Genomic DNA, 17,383 nt, shown 5'->3' with positions numbered 1-17,383 from the left:
AAGATAAAATAATCCATAGGGAGATACAGAGGGAAATAATGCAATAATAAAATAAAATAAAGTAAGATAAAATGAAATAAAATTAAAATAAGTCAATATCAACTTTGGCCAAATTCACAAATACACAAGTACAGCTCTGTATCACTTTTGTTATCTAAAATAAGCAGTTACAGGAGCCTACAGAATCAAAAACTTGTCTATCTTTACGTAGAGTTTAACTTTTTTAAGTATATTTTCATTAACCTGTCTTGCCATTGAGGGAGGAATAAAATAATATGCAGCAAGTAAGCCTTTCTCTGATCCACTGCTCCTTCGGGGATTGTTCCTTAAAAAAACTATATAAAGATTAAAAAATTAAATAAAAAGTCAATGGGTCACAATGGTCAGTATCTGTGTCTAAACCCTTTTCCAGTAGGCTACGTCTTAGAAATGTGTGTGATCTCCAACCTGTTTACAGTCCCTCCAGCACAAACTTGCGTTCCATTGCTTTTATTTTTCACCATCTTTTATTCTGCATCATATTAAACTGCTGCAGTATGTCCTGCTGGTTGGATCCTGCACACTGACATCCTGCAAGTGTGTGTACAGTGTTGGCCACGCCTGTCTCCTGATGTGTTCGCTGAGTGCAGACCGTGAAGGCAGCATTAATGTGAGTCACATGACAGGCCAGCCTCTCCGACTGATCTGACACACATCTAATAACCATGGTAAGCACTTTTACAAATACACTATCATTGTGTGCATGTGCATGTCTCCTCCGGACACCCAGCTGTGTTCAGTGTCGGTCAGTAGAGACACTAATGTGAGGTGTGTGTGTGTCTGTATCTGGAAACAGCCTGTGTGTGAGCGGTGCTGTGGCCTAACGCTTCGGAGGTAACGTCAGACAGCGGCTAGCTAACATGCTAACAGGCTGCAGCTGACTGTCCGCCGCTATCCAGGTGTTTTACCTCATCTATTCACGTCATCTATAACACATTCATCACATCCTGACATTCGGTAATGTGTCATGAGTTTATAACCTCTGTGATTTCCGGGACAAAGCAGGTGACAGGGTGAAAAGCGGCGCTAGCTGTTGTTAGCCTCCTCTTCCGCTTTGCTGTGTCATATTTCAGTGAAGCTAACTGTTTTGGCCTGAGCTCAGCGTCCGTTAAACAGCAGTCAGGGTTGTGTCAGCTGGTTAGCAGCAGTGCTCAGCTCTAACTGACAAAAAGACCACAACACATACCATGTATTTCATTAATATGTTCCTACATGTAATGTTCCATTGACTGTCCTTCGTGTGGGCAGTCCTGCGTCAGCCGCAAACATTTAGGCAGTGTTAGCTAGCGACAGCTGATTTAATCGAGCTGTAGTGGTAACTGTAAGTGACCAGTGGAGTTAACTTATGTTGGGCAGCCACAGTTTAGGAAGCACAGTTTCTGTTTGTGTTTTGTCGCTGACAGTTTGAGCACCTGAAGGCATCACTGGTTGAAGCATTCGTCCAAACCCACTAAATAAATACAGCACATTAAAACTATGGAGAGTAACGTACTGGAGGTCTTCATTGCATTTCACTCAGTGCATTTGTGTCAAGCATAGTCAGCCTTTTTTCCCCCATTGAAACAGCAAGATAATGAGACGTTCAATTCCTGTGGGTCTGTCTTTTTGTAATTCAGTCCTGTCCACTGAAGCAACCGCTGAGTATTAAAGCTGGTTAAATTCTGCAATGTCAAATTCAACAGTGCTACTGCATGGCATGACAGCATGACTGTTTTTAAGTTTACATTATTTATTTTGAAAATCACAGAGCACAATCACACACTGTAGGGGAGAGTGGGGTCGGTTGGGACATCTTTGTATCGACATGAGCTGTGTCCAGAATCACTCTCGACACACTATACAGTGAGTTCACCATTTCGTAGTGCTGTCCAAATGTATGGTGGGAATTATCATACCCTGTATATTAAGGGTGTGATGATACATCGATCCACATAGATACATCGATTCATTGATTAACGATCCGATTATATCGATGCAAAATGAAAACATCGATCCATATCGTCATCTTAAAGATACACATTTATTCTGAAATTCACATAGCATGTCTCTGTCACCATTTCTGGGCAAGCGCGCCTCTGCTCAAACAACAAACAGAGCTCAGAAATAAAATGGTCAAATCATATTCTAGTTGTTTTTGTGAGTTGATGTAAATGATTGTGTTAGATGGGCATATGATATCGCGTCATATTGATCACAGGCTCCTGAATCGAATCGAATCAAAATTGTATCGTGACAGACTTTGTGATATCGGCAAACATCGTATCGTCATCCAAACAAATCGATTTAATATCGCATCGTGATGAAGCTGGTGATTTACACCCCTACTATATATTGGACTCAACGTATCCCACAATGCATTGTGAAAAGTAGTTTCCAACTACCCCGGCCTTGAAGATCAAGTTAATTTTATTTAACTGTATTTTCTATATAGCGCCAGATCACAACAGAAGTCATTTAAGGTTACCTTTCCTAAAGAACAGGTCTATACCTTGTCCTTTCATTAAACAAACTAAATAGCCTTATGTTATTTATCGTATTCACATGACCGCATGTCATTTCTATCTACATGGTCACGTGAGACCCCAAAAAGACCCCCACCCCAAAAGCTGTAAATCTAGTGGAAACACTGGTCACTAATCAAGCACTATATCCCATCATGCATTGCACCAAAGGAACGGATGGACTGTAAAGCAAGGTTTATGCTTCTGCATACCTATGACACAGAGGGCTTTGCGGAGGTGTTGCGTCCCTCTGCGACCAACGCAGAGACGCGACGTGCACCTCCAACAAAAGCCTGATTTATGATCCTGCGGTGTACCTACGACCTACCTACGTCGTTGCCGTGACGCCGTCGTGAACCCTTCGAACTTCTCCGTCACTCCATTTCGTCGCGGTGCATTTCACCGCCAGAGCGGTAGGGGGCTGCATTCCTTTCCTGAATGGTTATCGTCGTCTCTAGTTGATTCTTTGTTTAGCTTCCGGCTTTTCCGGTCACAGTGAACAATGGCGACCGAGAGAGAGAGAATCTTGCTGGAGTTGGAGTTGTTGGATGTCGAAGAAAGTATGTTAATACTGCAACATCTACATCGCAACAGAAGATGTTTAAAGATGGCGGGGATGGCGCAATCTGGAAATACAGAAACAGAAATGCGTTGCTACCAAGCAAACCAATCACAGCCCTCTCAGTCTGCGCTGGGTCTGCGTCGCCTCGACGTTTAGTTACATTTTTTGGGAGGTGCACGTCAGGCTACGCCGGGGGCTACAGCAAGCCTCCTGCGTAGCCACGTACCCTACGACGTAGGTACGTCGTTGATTTAACGCAGGACCATAAATCAGGCTTAATTGTTACCACACGTTGAGGCAATGCAGACCGCAAGAGCTATGATTGGTCCTTCAAAGTACATCATTTCCGGCATTTTGCAAGGTTTCACTTCCTGCTGCAGCACCACAGCACCACCTCAAGCCATTCAGCGAGCGTACATCTGTGCAATCGCCTCTCTCTTCGTCAGCGTTGTAACATTTGTAATAATGTCGATCATTTCGAGCTCCAGCAACAGTCTTTGTCTCTTGGCCGCCATCTTCACTGTGACTTGAGCAAAGCCAGACGATAAACAAACAATGAACAAGCAACGACCATAGACGTCAGAGTCTAGGTAGGTATATAAAGGAACACCGTGCCCACAAGCGCTTTGGTGGGGAATTGCATCGCGACATAGACCAACAGGACGCAGAACTATGATAGGCACACAGCAACTGCATGCACGTTGTGTCAAGTGTACGCAGAAGCATAAAGAAACTTTTAAGGGACAGACACCAAGACAGAGGAGAGGAGAGAACAGCTCGATTACAACCTGTTGTACATGTTTAACTTCTCATGACATGTTGAAGTTTGTTTTACCAGTTTCTGAGTCATGTGATAAACTGTCAGTTTGATGTGTCGTCACCAGTCCCTGAAGAGAGAAAAATAAATTGGCAATAGATCTTCTCTAGTTAACAGTTATGTACAGAGTAAGGTCAGATACCGGCATGGTGTAATGCATATCGTTATATGTTAAATTCACAAGTTATTACATGACTGACAGGTTAAACAAACTTCAACACAACAAAGGTTAAAAAGAAAATTACTTACATTTAGCAGGACAGTTTGCAGTCACGCTGCTTTCTCTCCTCTCGTCGGTCTGCCAGTGTAATGTTATTAATATTATTATATTGAGCAGAGCAGCATCACATCACAACACAAATGTTCACATAGTAAGTGGACGACGTTAATACATCAGCTCACCTTAAATTTCAATATGACAGCTTCGACTGTTCCATTAGTTTTTATTGTCTCTCTTGGATGACAGACGCATTCAGTAATGAGTGGATCTTTAAGTTAAAAATACATAATCATTTCAACTGGATGATGTGAACTGCATATTGTCTAATCCTCACTTGGAGAAAAAGAAAGAGCCATGAAGCAGTCATTCCCTCGTCCAGTTCTTAGCTAGAGATTGCACAAACAGAACAAATGACACTTTCTCAAAACCCAAATAGCACCCTTACAAAATGGAATAAGTCAAGGAGTATTCACAGAATAAAAAAATAAAATGTAGGAGGGTATTACAAAAAAGAAAAGAAACAGATGACAAGTAGTGAAAGAAAATGGAGCCCAAGGTAACAGAAAAAGAGTTATGAATCTGTAGAGAGTCCTCCACTTATCAAAGTTTTGTGTAATTAGACCCTTCTCAAATTTTAGAAAAAAACACTAGATCTCTCGACCATATAGAAGAATCTGGCAGATAAGTTGACTCCCAAGAAGAGTCTCCTTTGTGTTAAAAGGTTTGAAAAAAGCAATTGTGTTTTTGTTTCTATTTCGATTCTTAGCATGAATGTTTAATGACTTTCTTGATTTATTCAGCACTGTGTAAAACACGCTTGTAGCTGGAGCTAAGTTGTGTTTCCATTCTCCTGTAGCCGACCACACAGCAGTCTCCCCAGGATGAACAGGAGAAGCTTCTGGATGAAGCTGTGCAGGCTGTCAAGGTCCAGTCGTTCCAGATGAAGCGATGCCTGGTAGGATGATTTCAGTATTCTATAGATGGTTGTTTCAAGCACAGGTACTCAGCCCTGTTTTGTGTCCTGACCCCACATGAAGAGCGGCCCAGCTTTGAGGAGCCTTTTGGTGATTTGTACGTTCATAGTCTGATTCTGTTGTGTGGTCTGCAGGACAAGAACAAGCTGATGGATGCTCTGAAGCATGCTTCTAACATGCTGGGTGAGCTGAGGACCTCCATGCTTTCTCCAAAGAGCTACTATGAACTCTGTATCCTTGACAGTCTAAAGTCATGCACGTTGGACTTTGCAGACAGAAAGATAGAAGGCTGTGTGATAATAAATTCATGCTCATTTCACATGTGTTTGATGTGTTGACATTTTTGTGACATTTGACTTCTCAATTTTGTGTTGAATCTTATTTAAACATATTTGACTGACTCATAATTTCGTGCTGGCCTGTGGAGGTCGACAGATTTATTGGTTTGGCTGATTAATTGGAACGTATAGGACATTTTTATTGGCAGAACTTGGCGGAAAATTCCTGTTGGCTTTTTGATGAGACAACTTCCGCATCAGCGTACAGATACATGTCATTCCTGGAGCACTCTATAGTCAATAAATCCATCAGTAATTTCTGTCATTTTTCAGTCAAAAATGTCAAACGTTTGTTAGTTGCAGCTTCTTAAATGAGAGTAAATGTGAGTATATAAAGGTGCAACATTACTGCCTTGAATAGGCTGTGTGGGTTTTTGAATCAGTCTCAGTGTGGCCCATTTCCGAGCACAGATCTGCTGCAAGAGACTTTACCAACATCCCTGCAAGGCAGAGCTTTTTTCTAAGCATGTCATATTCTTTAAGATAGATTTTTTTTTTGTAGAATATTTGTTTAAGAAGGCAGACTACAACAATAATTAAACATGTTTTCACTTCTGTTTAACCTTTCAGTCACATCGAAGAGCAACAGAAATGTTCATTGGTCCTTGCATGTCAGATTTCTGCCCTGACATTTTTGGAAAGTCATTGCTTATTCAAACATAACTCCAATATGTAAAATTGCCAGTTTTTGGGTGTGAGTACAGTGAGTTGCGTTGAAGTTCCTGAGTGCTGCCATAACTTGGCCGATCTCTGCAGCAGTGTCCTTGAACACATGCTGTGTAGACACTTGACAGAGGATGGTGGCTCAAGCTGCTGCACTGTTGACATTATGCAAGCAGTGGTTTTTGTTTGAGGATGATTCACAGTGGGTTTGCGCTGCTCCCTAACAGTCCTTTCAGATATGGCTATCTCTGACGAACTCCACTACCTGGAAGTTTATCTGACCGATGAGTTTGCCAAAGGACGTAAGGTGGCGGATCTCTATGAACTGGTCCAGTATGCAGGAAACATCATCCCCAGACTGTGAGTATCACCTCAGCTGAACTTCCATCACACATGAAGCCATTTTTAAATGTATCCGGGGCCTTATTTTAAACTGTAACGTCTTTCACTAATGTTCATGCAACATATTTTAATACATTGTTTTAAACAGGGCATCAAAAGTTCACTGCATTTCCCATATACGCCACACAGATGATTATGGGCTCAATGATTGGATGAACTTTCTATATTTACCAGTCTTTTATCTCTGTTACTGTTACTAAAGAGACAGAAGTATCCTAATTACTTTATAAGCTGCAGCAACGAGCAGTGTGCAGTGTGAGAGGAGCAGGACAAATGTTAGTAAATCCTGTGTGTGTTACAGACAGTGGGGGAAAAAGGCAGATGAAGAAAAGGCTTTTTGAACCAATAAAATCATGTTAGAAGCCTGGAGAAGATGAGGAAGAACAAATATATTTACCTCGCTGTTTGTACTGTAAAGACATTGTGCAGTCTGCTGTTAGGAGCCAGACTGAGAGACATCACCTGACCACTGAAATGTGGCTTATACCTGTGCGTCCAATCAACGCTGTAGCCTGACATGCACCTCCCTAGAAATGTAACTACACGTCTAGTCAACTCAGTGGAACCAAAGCTTTTATTTCACAGATAAAAATCAATAAATTATGAAGACAATAAAGCCTCCACAAAAATAGCATCTTAAGTTTTGTGTGTGATTTATCCTGGCTTCATATGAGTGGAGGAAAGTTCTCTAACAGCTAAGTTGATTTATGCAAGGTAAAATGTCAAAGGCTTCTGCTAGTAACGTTAGCATGTTGTATATTTTGGGGAAACTAGTCCACAATAAGACAATTGTTTTGTCGTTAAATATTGTGAGTTATAATGGAGCCCATTTTTGTACTTTTGTTGAATGTTGCAGTTCTTCCTGGCTAATCTATGCACTGTAAAATGTTGTAGGCCTATGCTAACAATGTTAGCATGTTGTGTTTGTGGAAGAAACATGTCCAGTGGTTTTTTACCTTAATCCTTGTGAGTTATAAGGGAGATAAATGATGTACTTCTGTTTAAGCACGCTCCACAGTTTCCACCTAGAGCTTTGACCTGGAAATCAAACAGTATTAAATGTGTATCAGAAGAAGAGAAGAAAAAGTAAAAGTAAGGAGTATAGCATGTACAAAATGCACAGAGCTGTAACGTTGTCCACCATGGTACCAGTTAGCTGCTGCTGTACATCCGCTGTGACGTAATAGGTCAACAGGAAAAAGGTCCAATACTAACAAGCTGAGAGGGGGCATATCTCCACCTATCGTAGAGGAGTAGGTCAACAAATGGATTCCCCTCCCGTGCTTGTATACTGGGACAAGGACAGTAGTCAAATTATAACTGTAGCTCGACTTAACTGTGCATGGAAACTCACTGAGTGGAACAGAAACCCCACCGTACAGTAGAAATGCTCACAACAGTGCCGGCCACTTCCATAGAGCCGATGCACCACTATAAATGAGCCTGTAGACCTCCAGCAGAGACGACAGAGGCTGCTTATCACCAAAGATAGCCAGAGATGTGGCTCTGAGATTTATTTTGCTAGAAAAAAAACACCCAGTGCCTTCCTGCAACTGTTCTTCATGTTGTCCTACCTGCTCTAATGTTTACCATGAGAAGGCCTACAGTTTCAAAGGGAAGGACTTACATGCACTAACATGCAGTCGCTGCTGTCAAAACAATGAACAGAGAAGCTCTGATTACAACACACACATAGATGGAGCGTGAAGTCATTCTCTGCTCTTCATCTTTACATAATGAAAATAGTTGTTTGGTGCTTTATTAGATAGCAACATAGTTAGAACCTTTAAAGGGCTGGCAGATATAAAGTTCTCATCATTTGCTGTGTCCGTCTCTCCCCAGCTATCTGCTAATCACAGTGGGCGTGGTGTACGTCCGCTCCTTCCCTCAGTCCCGTAAGGACATCCTTAAGGACCTGGTGGAGATGTGTCGTGGTGTCCAGCACCCACTCAGAGGCCTCTTCCTCAGAAACTACTTGCTGCAGTGCACCCGCAACATCCTGCCAGATGATGGAGAGCAGTCAGAGTGAGAAAGCCTGTCGGTCCAGTTTGGATGACGAACGTTCACGCCGCAGTGTGTTTTTAACTTGAGATATTTTGACTTTCTAACCTCCGCAGGGGAACAGAGGAGATGACCGGTGACATCAATGACTCCATCGACTTTGTCCTTCTCAACTTTGCTGAAATGAACAAGTTGTGGGTTCGGATGCAGCATCAGGGTCACAGCCGAGACCGAGAGAAGAGAGAAAAGGAACGACAGGAGCTCAGGATTCTGGTGGGCACCAACCTGGTTCGCCTCAGCCAGCTGGAGGGCGTCAACGTGGACAAGTACAAACAGGTGTGTGTCTGTTGTTTCTGATCATTCATTTTCAAATTAGATCCTTCCGGTGGTAATATTTGTCTGCTGGGATACAAGTGTGAGACCCTGCACATACTGTACAGTCATCTAGCTATTTGGGCATCTGTTTGGTAAAACTGTTTCCTCCTTGTTTGTATCTGTCCGCAGATTGTTCTTCCTGGAGTGCTGGAGCAGGTTGTGAACTGCAGAGACTCGTTGGCTCAGGAGTATCTAATGGAGTGCATCATTCAGGTAGACCTCAAGCTTTTATTAGTGTCATTATATGAAACAGGATGGCATGATGAAGTTAGAAAAAATGTATCAACACTGTCAATGCACCGTTCTGCAACGTTCGGCGGGGACGGAGCACCTGCTGCAGCAAGCCAACACGCTGTCTGAGGTCATTTTGACTTGACCAGCCGACTTCACTACAAGCTGATTGGCTGATGAAACAGGTGACGTGCTTTAAAACCAGCCGCCAACCATTTGACCAGCTGAGTGTCAGGTGTCACCATCGAGTTGAGCTCAGACCGGCCAGTTCACACCGCTGACACTTTTCTCTGCAGCATTCTAAAACTGTTTCATCTTGTCATGAGTCTTTGGTCTGAACTGAACGATAGGGAAGTCATGACAGACTGGTATTGATGATAACGGTGATATTTAGAAATGAAATATTAAAATCGTGTTAATAATACACATATAATCATATCCTGTAAGTAATCCAGCACCTCCGAAGTCCTTTGTGTTCCATTTTCGCTCCACACACTCCTGAAGTCTAAATTAAGCCCTCTGCTCCTTAACTCAATCAGTTTTGTCTTTTCAGGTTTTCCCAGATGAGTTCCACCTTCAGACTCTCAACCCGTTCCTACGTTCCTGTGCTGAGCTCCACCAACACGTCAATGTCAAGAACATCATCATTGCCCTCATTGACAGGTACAGTTGGATTCATAGAAACTCAGTTGGTCATAGTTTTTCCACAGATTTTTGTGTTGTCACATGGACAGGATAGCTAGATTTATTTTGACTAAAAAGGAAAATAACTCGACTACGATCAATAGAAAATATAAAATAAGTGACTGCACAATTGTACAGTTTACAAACTCAAACTGCAATTTATTGTGAAGTCAGATAAGTGAGACCAAGACAACATTAGGGTTTTTCTTGGCTCAAAATGAGGCGCAAGTGGTAAAGTCCTGATCATGTGCATGTGGTGTCTTAAACTGACTCAAGGAAACATTTCTACATGCAACATATTTTAAGAGTGAAATGACAATTATCAATAAAATGTGGCCAAACTGTTATATGGATAGTGAGTTGTGTCTATAGTATGAATTCCTGGATCCTGAATGTGCATGTGGAATTTTCTGTAGTGGTCCCAGTGATATTTGTTCCTAGAGTTCTCAATTTCAACCCAGGAAGAAAATATGCATATCTGTTAAGATTATTCCAAATCCATTCATTATTCAATGTTATGCTGTTGAAGTTTGAAGGTTATAGTTACAGTTTTTAATAAAGTGTTCAAGTTGAAGTTGAAGTATCATCTGCTGTGTGTGTGTGTGTGTGTGTGTGTGTAAGGGGGATGATAATAGGGCTATAATAATTAAGCAAGAAGAATATGTGAATTATAAAAATAAAGAATGCTGAATTCCGTTCTGACGAAAAAAATAATAATACTAAAACAAGATATGCTGCTGTGAAGTGTGAGCGAAGTTCAGTCAGTCAGTCAGTGTTCAGGTGCAGGAAAAGTGTTGAGAGTGGCTGCTGCTCATTAAATGCAGCGGCGCAGCGCTACATGATGCGCAATGGTTGCTCTCCCCCACGCTGACGTTGAAGCCTGTCTGTCTGGTGATATTATTTTGGGACATGAATGATTGGTTGACTTTAAGTGATAAAAGATACTGTATTTGTGCCAGGGAAGCCAGACTGCTGAGGCGCACAGGGGGAGCATCATTTTTCCCCCCTTCTATTTAAAAAAAAAAACAAAACTCGAGTTCAGTCGGGCTCGGACCCACTGATGTATGTGATGATGTCGGGCCGAGCCGGTTTCGGGCTTCAAGTCCCTCGGGTCATTTTGTTTTCGGGTTGAATTTTTGGGCCCGTTGAGAACTCTATTTGTTCCTACTGAAGTAGCTGATCACATGATGTGGTTAAGCTTTGTCTGAGACTGAGAACGTGACCACAAATACTGATACTGACTGAGGCGGCTGCCTCTTAATTCCCTCTGCAGGAAACCCCTGTTATTGTCTGCGATCGTCTGTGACCTCCATAGTGGAACTGTGTCCAGATTTTCTTTGCTAATGTTCATTCTGTTTTTCAGACTGGCTCTGTTTGCTCATCGAGAAGACGGCCCTGGCATCCCAGCTGAGATCAAACTGTTTGACATCTTCTCTCAACAAGTGGCCACTGTCATTCAAGTAGGTCACATTAAGTTTACAAGACAATATATCATCAACCTGTACACACTAAAGCCCCGTTTCCACTGAGCAGAACAGTATGGTTCAGTTCAGTTCAGTACCAACAGAAGCGTTCCTTAGCGTCCCCATGTTTGGTCCCCCCTCTGTTGGGGTACCTAGCACACAGATCTGGTACTAAAAGGTGGAGCTGTGAACACTGCAGCGGTCTCTCTCAGAACTGGACCAGTTTCAAAAACCGTGTCTCTATTAGTCAGTTAGGTACAAAAACATTTGAAAATAGGGTCCAAGTTCAAAAACACCAGTTTCCTTTTAAGTTTGAAGCAAACGTTGGACTGACTGTGCTGACATGTTCCTTGTGCTCTTTCAGTCTCGTCAGGACATGCCATCAGAGGACGTGGTCTCTCTCCAGGTGTCTCTCATCAACCTGGCCATGAAATGTTACCCTGACCGAGTCGACTATGTAGACAAGGTCCTGGAGAGCACTGTGGAGATCTTCAACAAGCTCAACCTGGAACAGTAAGTCCCCAAAGTCCTGACACACTGAGCTGTAAGGAGAACAATCATTGTCTTGGTAACAGTGAACCAGAAAAGACTTCACAGTGGAGAGAATCTAAAAACAGAAATGGAGAGAGGAGAGTTAAAGAGAGGAGGTGGAGTGGAAGATGTTTCAGTTGGTGAGATAGCGAACCGTGATCAGACACCTAGATACCATCATGTTGCATTGTTTCTCCATGTGAACGTTTTTTTCACCAACACTATCACAGACAGAATAGATCGGGTGGTAATCTGCATCTTAACACACTCTCTGCCTCGACTGCTGTCATACATGTGTCACACTTTAACCCTTTCCCTTCTTATCATGACCCCAGCATAGCGACCAGCAGCGCAGTGTCGAAGGAGCTCACCCGGCTGCTCAAGATCCCGGTGGACACCTACAACAACATCCTGACGGTGCTGCAGCTCAAACACTTCCCTCCGCTCTTCGAGTACTTTGACTACGAGTCACGCAAGAGCATGAGTTGCTATGTGCTGAGCAACACGCTGGACTACAACACCACCATTCTGGCACAGGAACAGGTCAAACTCCTTAATCTATTATTACCACTAATTTCAATTTTCATTTTTAATGATAGTGACACAGATTTAACAAGAGGTGATTTTCATTTTTTTAATAATTTGTATACAGAAAATGCTTATAGATTATGCATTTATAAGCAGAGAAAGATTGTTCCATCGTTGTTTAAAGTATTCAGGACATAAAATATTTGGTTAAATCAACCTCTGGTGTCGACCAAGGTCATTCCACAAAAGGCTTCTGTTAATTCCTGAACGTCACCATCTCGTAGTGCTGTCACTTGGAGAGTAAAAAAATCTGATCAATGACCTCATGGGAGAGGGTCATCAGCCAGAAGCAGAAAGGAAATTTGTAAAAAGTACATGAAATCAAAACTTCTTTCTCCCTCCCTGTTTCTCTAGGTGGATGCCATCTTGAACTTGGTGTCCACACTGATCCAGGACCAGCCAGACCAACCAGCTGATGATCCCGACCCTGAGGACTTTGCAGAGGAGCAGAGCCTCGTGGGTCGTTTCATCCACCTGCTCCATTCTGAAGATCCTGATCAGCAGTATCTGGTGGGTACTTGCCTCAACGTTAAAGGAGTGAATCAACTAGATGTAAACTAATACTGCTACTGTGGTACTTTATATCACTGCTGACTACTTCGGACATCATGCTGTAGTGTTTCCTGTTTTAAAGACTGTCTCCCACCTTTTCCATGCAGCATGTGTTAGATTTAAAAATGTCACATTTTTAATATTGCCATAACTTTCTCATCCCAAACTGTGACTTTGTGATTCATGAGCCCTGCTGTTTCTGCTGTTCATTGATGTTAACAATCTGATTTGTGGTCAGATTCTGAACACAGCCCGGAAACACTTTGGTGCAGGTGGAAACCTGAGGATTCGCTACACACTCCCTCCTCTGGTGTTCGCTGCCTACCAGCTGGCCTTCAGATACAAAGAAAACTCCTCAATGGTGAGCACAAATCCTCCTTTCGCTCACATGCTGAATCTCACCTTTTCACTGCAGTATTTAATAATCCCACATTCCTCTCCCCTCAGGATGACAAGTGGGAAAAGAAGTGTCAGAAGATCTTTTCCTTTGCCCATCAGACCATCAGTGCACTTATCAAGGCGGAGCTCGCCGAGCTGCCTCTGCGACTCTTCCTGCAGGGGGCGCTGGCTGCAGGCGAGATTGGCTTTGAGAACCACGAGACTGTAGCTTATGAGTTCATGTCACAGGTATGTGACGGTGTTTATAAGGCAGCTACAGAGAGAGAGGCAGTCAGTCTGCTGAGCTTTAGTTAGATGAAAAAGATGACATCATACATGATGAATGGTTTTATATTATGTCCATTTTGGTGTTCAAGTGGGTTTGGTAAGACTTAAAGTTTAATGTAGATATTCTGTGGAAACTTTTTATTTTCTTTACTGAATCTGTGATGTTTGTAGAAAAGAAGCGCTGAGCAACTTGAGTGCCATCACATTAAAAATTAAGCGACTACCAGAGACCAAAAATCTATTTTTAAAAAATCCAGAGGCAGTCGTGATGATTCCTTTGCTTGATTTTGTTCCCCTTTGATTCTCGAATATTATAACCGACCAAGCCTTTTCACATCTGTTGTTATATTCATGTTCTTCTCTCCCTCCTCACCTCTCAATCCTCCCTCCCTCAGGCCTTCTCTCTGTACGAGGACGAGATCAGCGACTCCAAAGCCCAGCTGGCAGCTATCACGCTGATCATCGGTACCTTTGAGCGAATGCGATGTTTCAGCGAGGAAAACCACGAGCCGCTGAGGACTCAGTGTGCGCTGGCTGCCTCCAAGCTGCTGAAGAAGCCCGACCAGTGCCGAGCCGTCAGTATCTGCGCCCATCTGTTCTGGTCCGGGCGCAGCACCGACAAAAATGGTGAAGAGGTGAGTTGGAATTGTTTCGTTATCAGTTGTCAGTAGGTAACCACATGATATGGAGCTCTCGATCATGATGTGGCCTGCAATCAATCATTTAATTGTCATGTGACACACCCCAGCCACAAACATCTACACCGGGATTTGCCCACAGTGACACAGTGCTTTACTGGAGCACTGACATGTTCTGATGCTTTTAAATCTGTCTCCACAGCCGTGACTGCTAACTACTGATTTTCCCTTTTCAGATCCGTGATGGTAAGCGGGTGATGGAGTGTCTAAAGAAAGCTCTGAAGATCGCCAACCAGTGTATGGACCCGTCGCTGCAAGTCCAGCTTTTCATTGAAATCCTCAACAGATACGTCTGCTTCTACGAGAGGGAAAACGATGCGGTACGACACCACAAATGTCTCATGGTTGCTCATATTAAAAGGCAGAATCTTTGTGAATATCACACTCTTGACGCTTTCCTTCCTCCTCCTCTCATCCAGGTGACTGTCCAGGTATTAAACCAGCTGATCCAGAAGATCAGGGAAGATCTTCCCAACCTGGAGGCCAGCGAGGAAACGGAGCAGATCAACAAACACTTCCACAACACACTGGAGCATCTCCGCCTGCAGAGAGAATCCCCTGAGTCAGAGGGCCCCGCCTATGAGGGCCTGGTCCTTTAAAGCGAGCGCAGGTCGGAGGGATGTGAAGTCCATCCATAGATGTTTCACTGTATTATGAATATACGACAGAACACACGAAATCCTATCCTGTAGGCCGGGAATTAAAATAAATGTCAAGCGGAGCTAAAAGAACTCACTCCCTCATTTTATTCTGATTAATTTTTCCGCATCATTTCCTCCTCACTGTCCCTCAGCGGCAGAACTGTTCTCTGCTACAGGTTGGAGATGTTACATTTAAAGAGGCGCGTGCCAGCAACACTGCACTTAGCTTCAACGTGCACTCGTGGCGAGTCGTAGGCACCATTCCTGTATGAATTCCTGCTTGACTAATTTGTCTTTAACCTGTATCATTTTACTGTCAATAGTAGGCTTACTAGCTGTTCTAGGTGTATCCACTGAGCCATCATCGACCCCTCACCTGTTCACATCTTCCCATATTGAGAAGTGAATGTATTGGCGTGAGTGTATAACAGCTACAGAATCTCGTAGTGGTGTTGCAGCTGTGTTGAGCTAGTTTCACCCCCTGAATTATCAGTAACTCTGCTGTTCTTTAGGATGGCTTAAACAGGTCGGGACCAAACTAACTGGAGACCAGATGAACAGGAGGCATATGCAAACTGTGGCCCCGCAGGAATGGCACAAATAATGTCGTTCCCATTAAAGAGCAGAGCGTCTTTTCACCTCGTCAGTTAATACTTGTGCAGCATTTTGCATGATCCTGAATTCATCCGCCATCCCAGCTGGGCTGCAAAGAAATTATGAATAACCTCACAAATATAGTCATTAAAAAGATCCTCTCCTCTCGTACTTAAAGGGATAGTTCAGCTTTCGAAGTGGGTTTGTATGAGGTACTTAACCATACAAAACGTTTTGTAACCACCTAAAAAGTCAATATCAGCTTAAGTGTATGCTATATTGAGAGTATTTTCACTGCTGAAAACACACCGTCATGTGACACGCATCAAGTGCCGCCCCTAGCACACACCAGAAGTGACATGCAGCGACTCGTTAACAGACGACCACACAAACTACTTTTACTGAATGATCTGTACCTCTTCCACCTCTGTGTTAGCTTAAAATCATGTGTGTAGCTTGGGATAATTCTTGTCTTTGTCACACACGAGATGCAGCAACAGCTACACACTTCTCTTTATGCATCAATGGTGAGGAGAGGAGTGAAGCTAGTGGGGGTAAATGTGTTTAATTGACACTTGAAACAGGACAGTGGCGTAAAGTGCTGCGTCCAGGAGTGCCGACGCGTGTCTAGCCTCCGCTGGTGTGGGGTTGTACATTGAAAATTACAGGGGCCTATTTTGTGACACACAATGTTCACCGTCAATGTATTTTGGCCTTCAAACAGCCCGCTCCAAGGGGAAAGCAGTTGGCAGCATCAGTTCCCCATCTATGCACCAAACTCCATTGACAGAACCGCAAGTTTTACCTTTTGAACACAAGAGCTGATGGTCCTCAGCTGCTTCGATCAGTGAGTAAGTTTGGGTTATTGTGTGACTTTGGTGTTTCAGAGGGTTAGTTCGGATTCACCTCAGCCCCACAATGACACCAACAAAGTAAGTGAGCTCAGCAGCAGTGGACCAGCAGCTCCTGTGTTCAGCGATGTTAAATCTCTGTTTTTCTCAATGGAGTCTGGCTTTGGAGAGAGGGATATAAGTGCTTCATTTTCCTGTTGGAAATCACTCTGACATTAAAGTGAAGCTGTGAAAGTATTTTTAAGTTTAGGTGGCTAAAATACATTTTGTTGCTGACCCCTTCACAGCAGTACATTGCTTAGCTTCCATGTCAGACTGCAGCCTGCTTCTATAAACTGGGGGCGTGCCGACTGACGCCTCATTCAACCCCACTGCAAAAACCTCAACTATCCCTTTAAGCAGCTTTTTAGTAACACCAGATGTGTCTCCATCTCTCTGTGGACTCCATATTTCATATATTTTTTTTTATTCCTGGACTTCCCACCGATGGATCGACACATCAGAACTGCAGCATGTGTTTGCATGCTTTAGTGTGCTTTGTATTATAAGGCCTGGTTTTCAGTTCACACCGTACGGATCCCACTAACTACAATGTCTGACTCTGTTTTTATAATTTAATTGAGCAATGAATTCCTGTCGCTTGGTGACACTGTCATTTTGGATTCATCTGTTGTGGGGGGGGCGCAGCTATTCCTCAGGATTGTATGCTAGTTGACAAGTTGCCATACTGAGTACCTCATGATGTACACGTTTGCTGCAGCATCTGACAGTGTCTGCTGATTTCTTTTTCTTAGCTGTTCTCGTTGATTTGTCGGAGGCGGTTCGGACCGGTTCCTCTCCCCTTTTAAATCTGTGTGTAAACCCACTTGTAAATCAGATAAAGAAAAGCAGATTAAATAGCAATTATCATTGTGATTTGCAGAAATAAAATTGAAATTAACAATACATGAGTGCATTGTTTGTATTATGTTGAGCCACTCTCACTCTCATGA

General features: G+C 43.1%; 1 protein-coding gene across 2 annotated transcripts; it reads left to right on the top strand.

The window, feature by feature from the left end:
• The first annotated feature begins 571 nt into the window (after positions 1-571).
• On the top strand, positions 572-17,336 carry vps35 (VPS35 retromer complex component). Of its 2 annotated transcripts, XM_033625222.2 has the most exons (17): positions 572-707; positions 4,996-5,094; positions 5,248-5,344; positions 6,351-6,474; positions 8,359-8,541; positions 8,634-8,853; positions 9,022-9,105; positions 9,677-9,786; positions 11,171-11,267; positions 11,635-11,783; positions 12,137-12,344; positions 12,744-12,899; positions 13,180-13,302; positions 13,389-13,568; positions 14,003-14,242; positions 14,482-14,625; positions 14,725-17,336. In XM_033625222.2, exons 1-17 carry the CDS (start codon positions 705-707, stop codon positions 14,902-14,904), a joined length of 2,397 nt encoding a protein of 798 aa, XP_033481113.1. In that variant the 5' UTR covers positions 572-704; the 3' UTR covers positions 14,905-17,336. The 2 variants fall into 2 exon arrangements, with proteins under 2 accessions (XP_033481113.1, XP_078029545.1); XM_078173419.1 differs by having other exon boundaries at positions 14,482-15,048.
• Positions 17,337-17,383: the final 47 nt, after the last annotated feature.

This window comes from Epinephelus lanceolatus, chromosome 2 (genome assembly GCF_041903045.1).
Source record: "Epinephelus lanceolatus isolate andai-2023 chromosome 2, ASM4190304v1, whole genome shotgun sequence".
NCBI classification, from domain to species: Eukaryota; Metazoa; Chordata; class Actinopteri; order Perciformes; family Serranidae; genus Epinephelus; species Epinephelus lanceolatus.
Note: the sequence above shows the minus strand (reverse complement) of the source record. Positions and strands in the feature narration are given on the sequence as shown.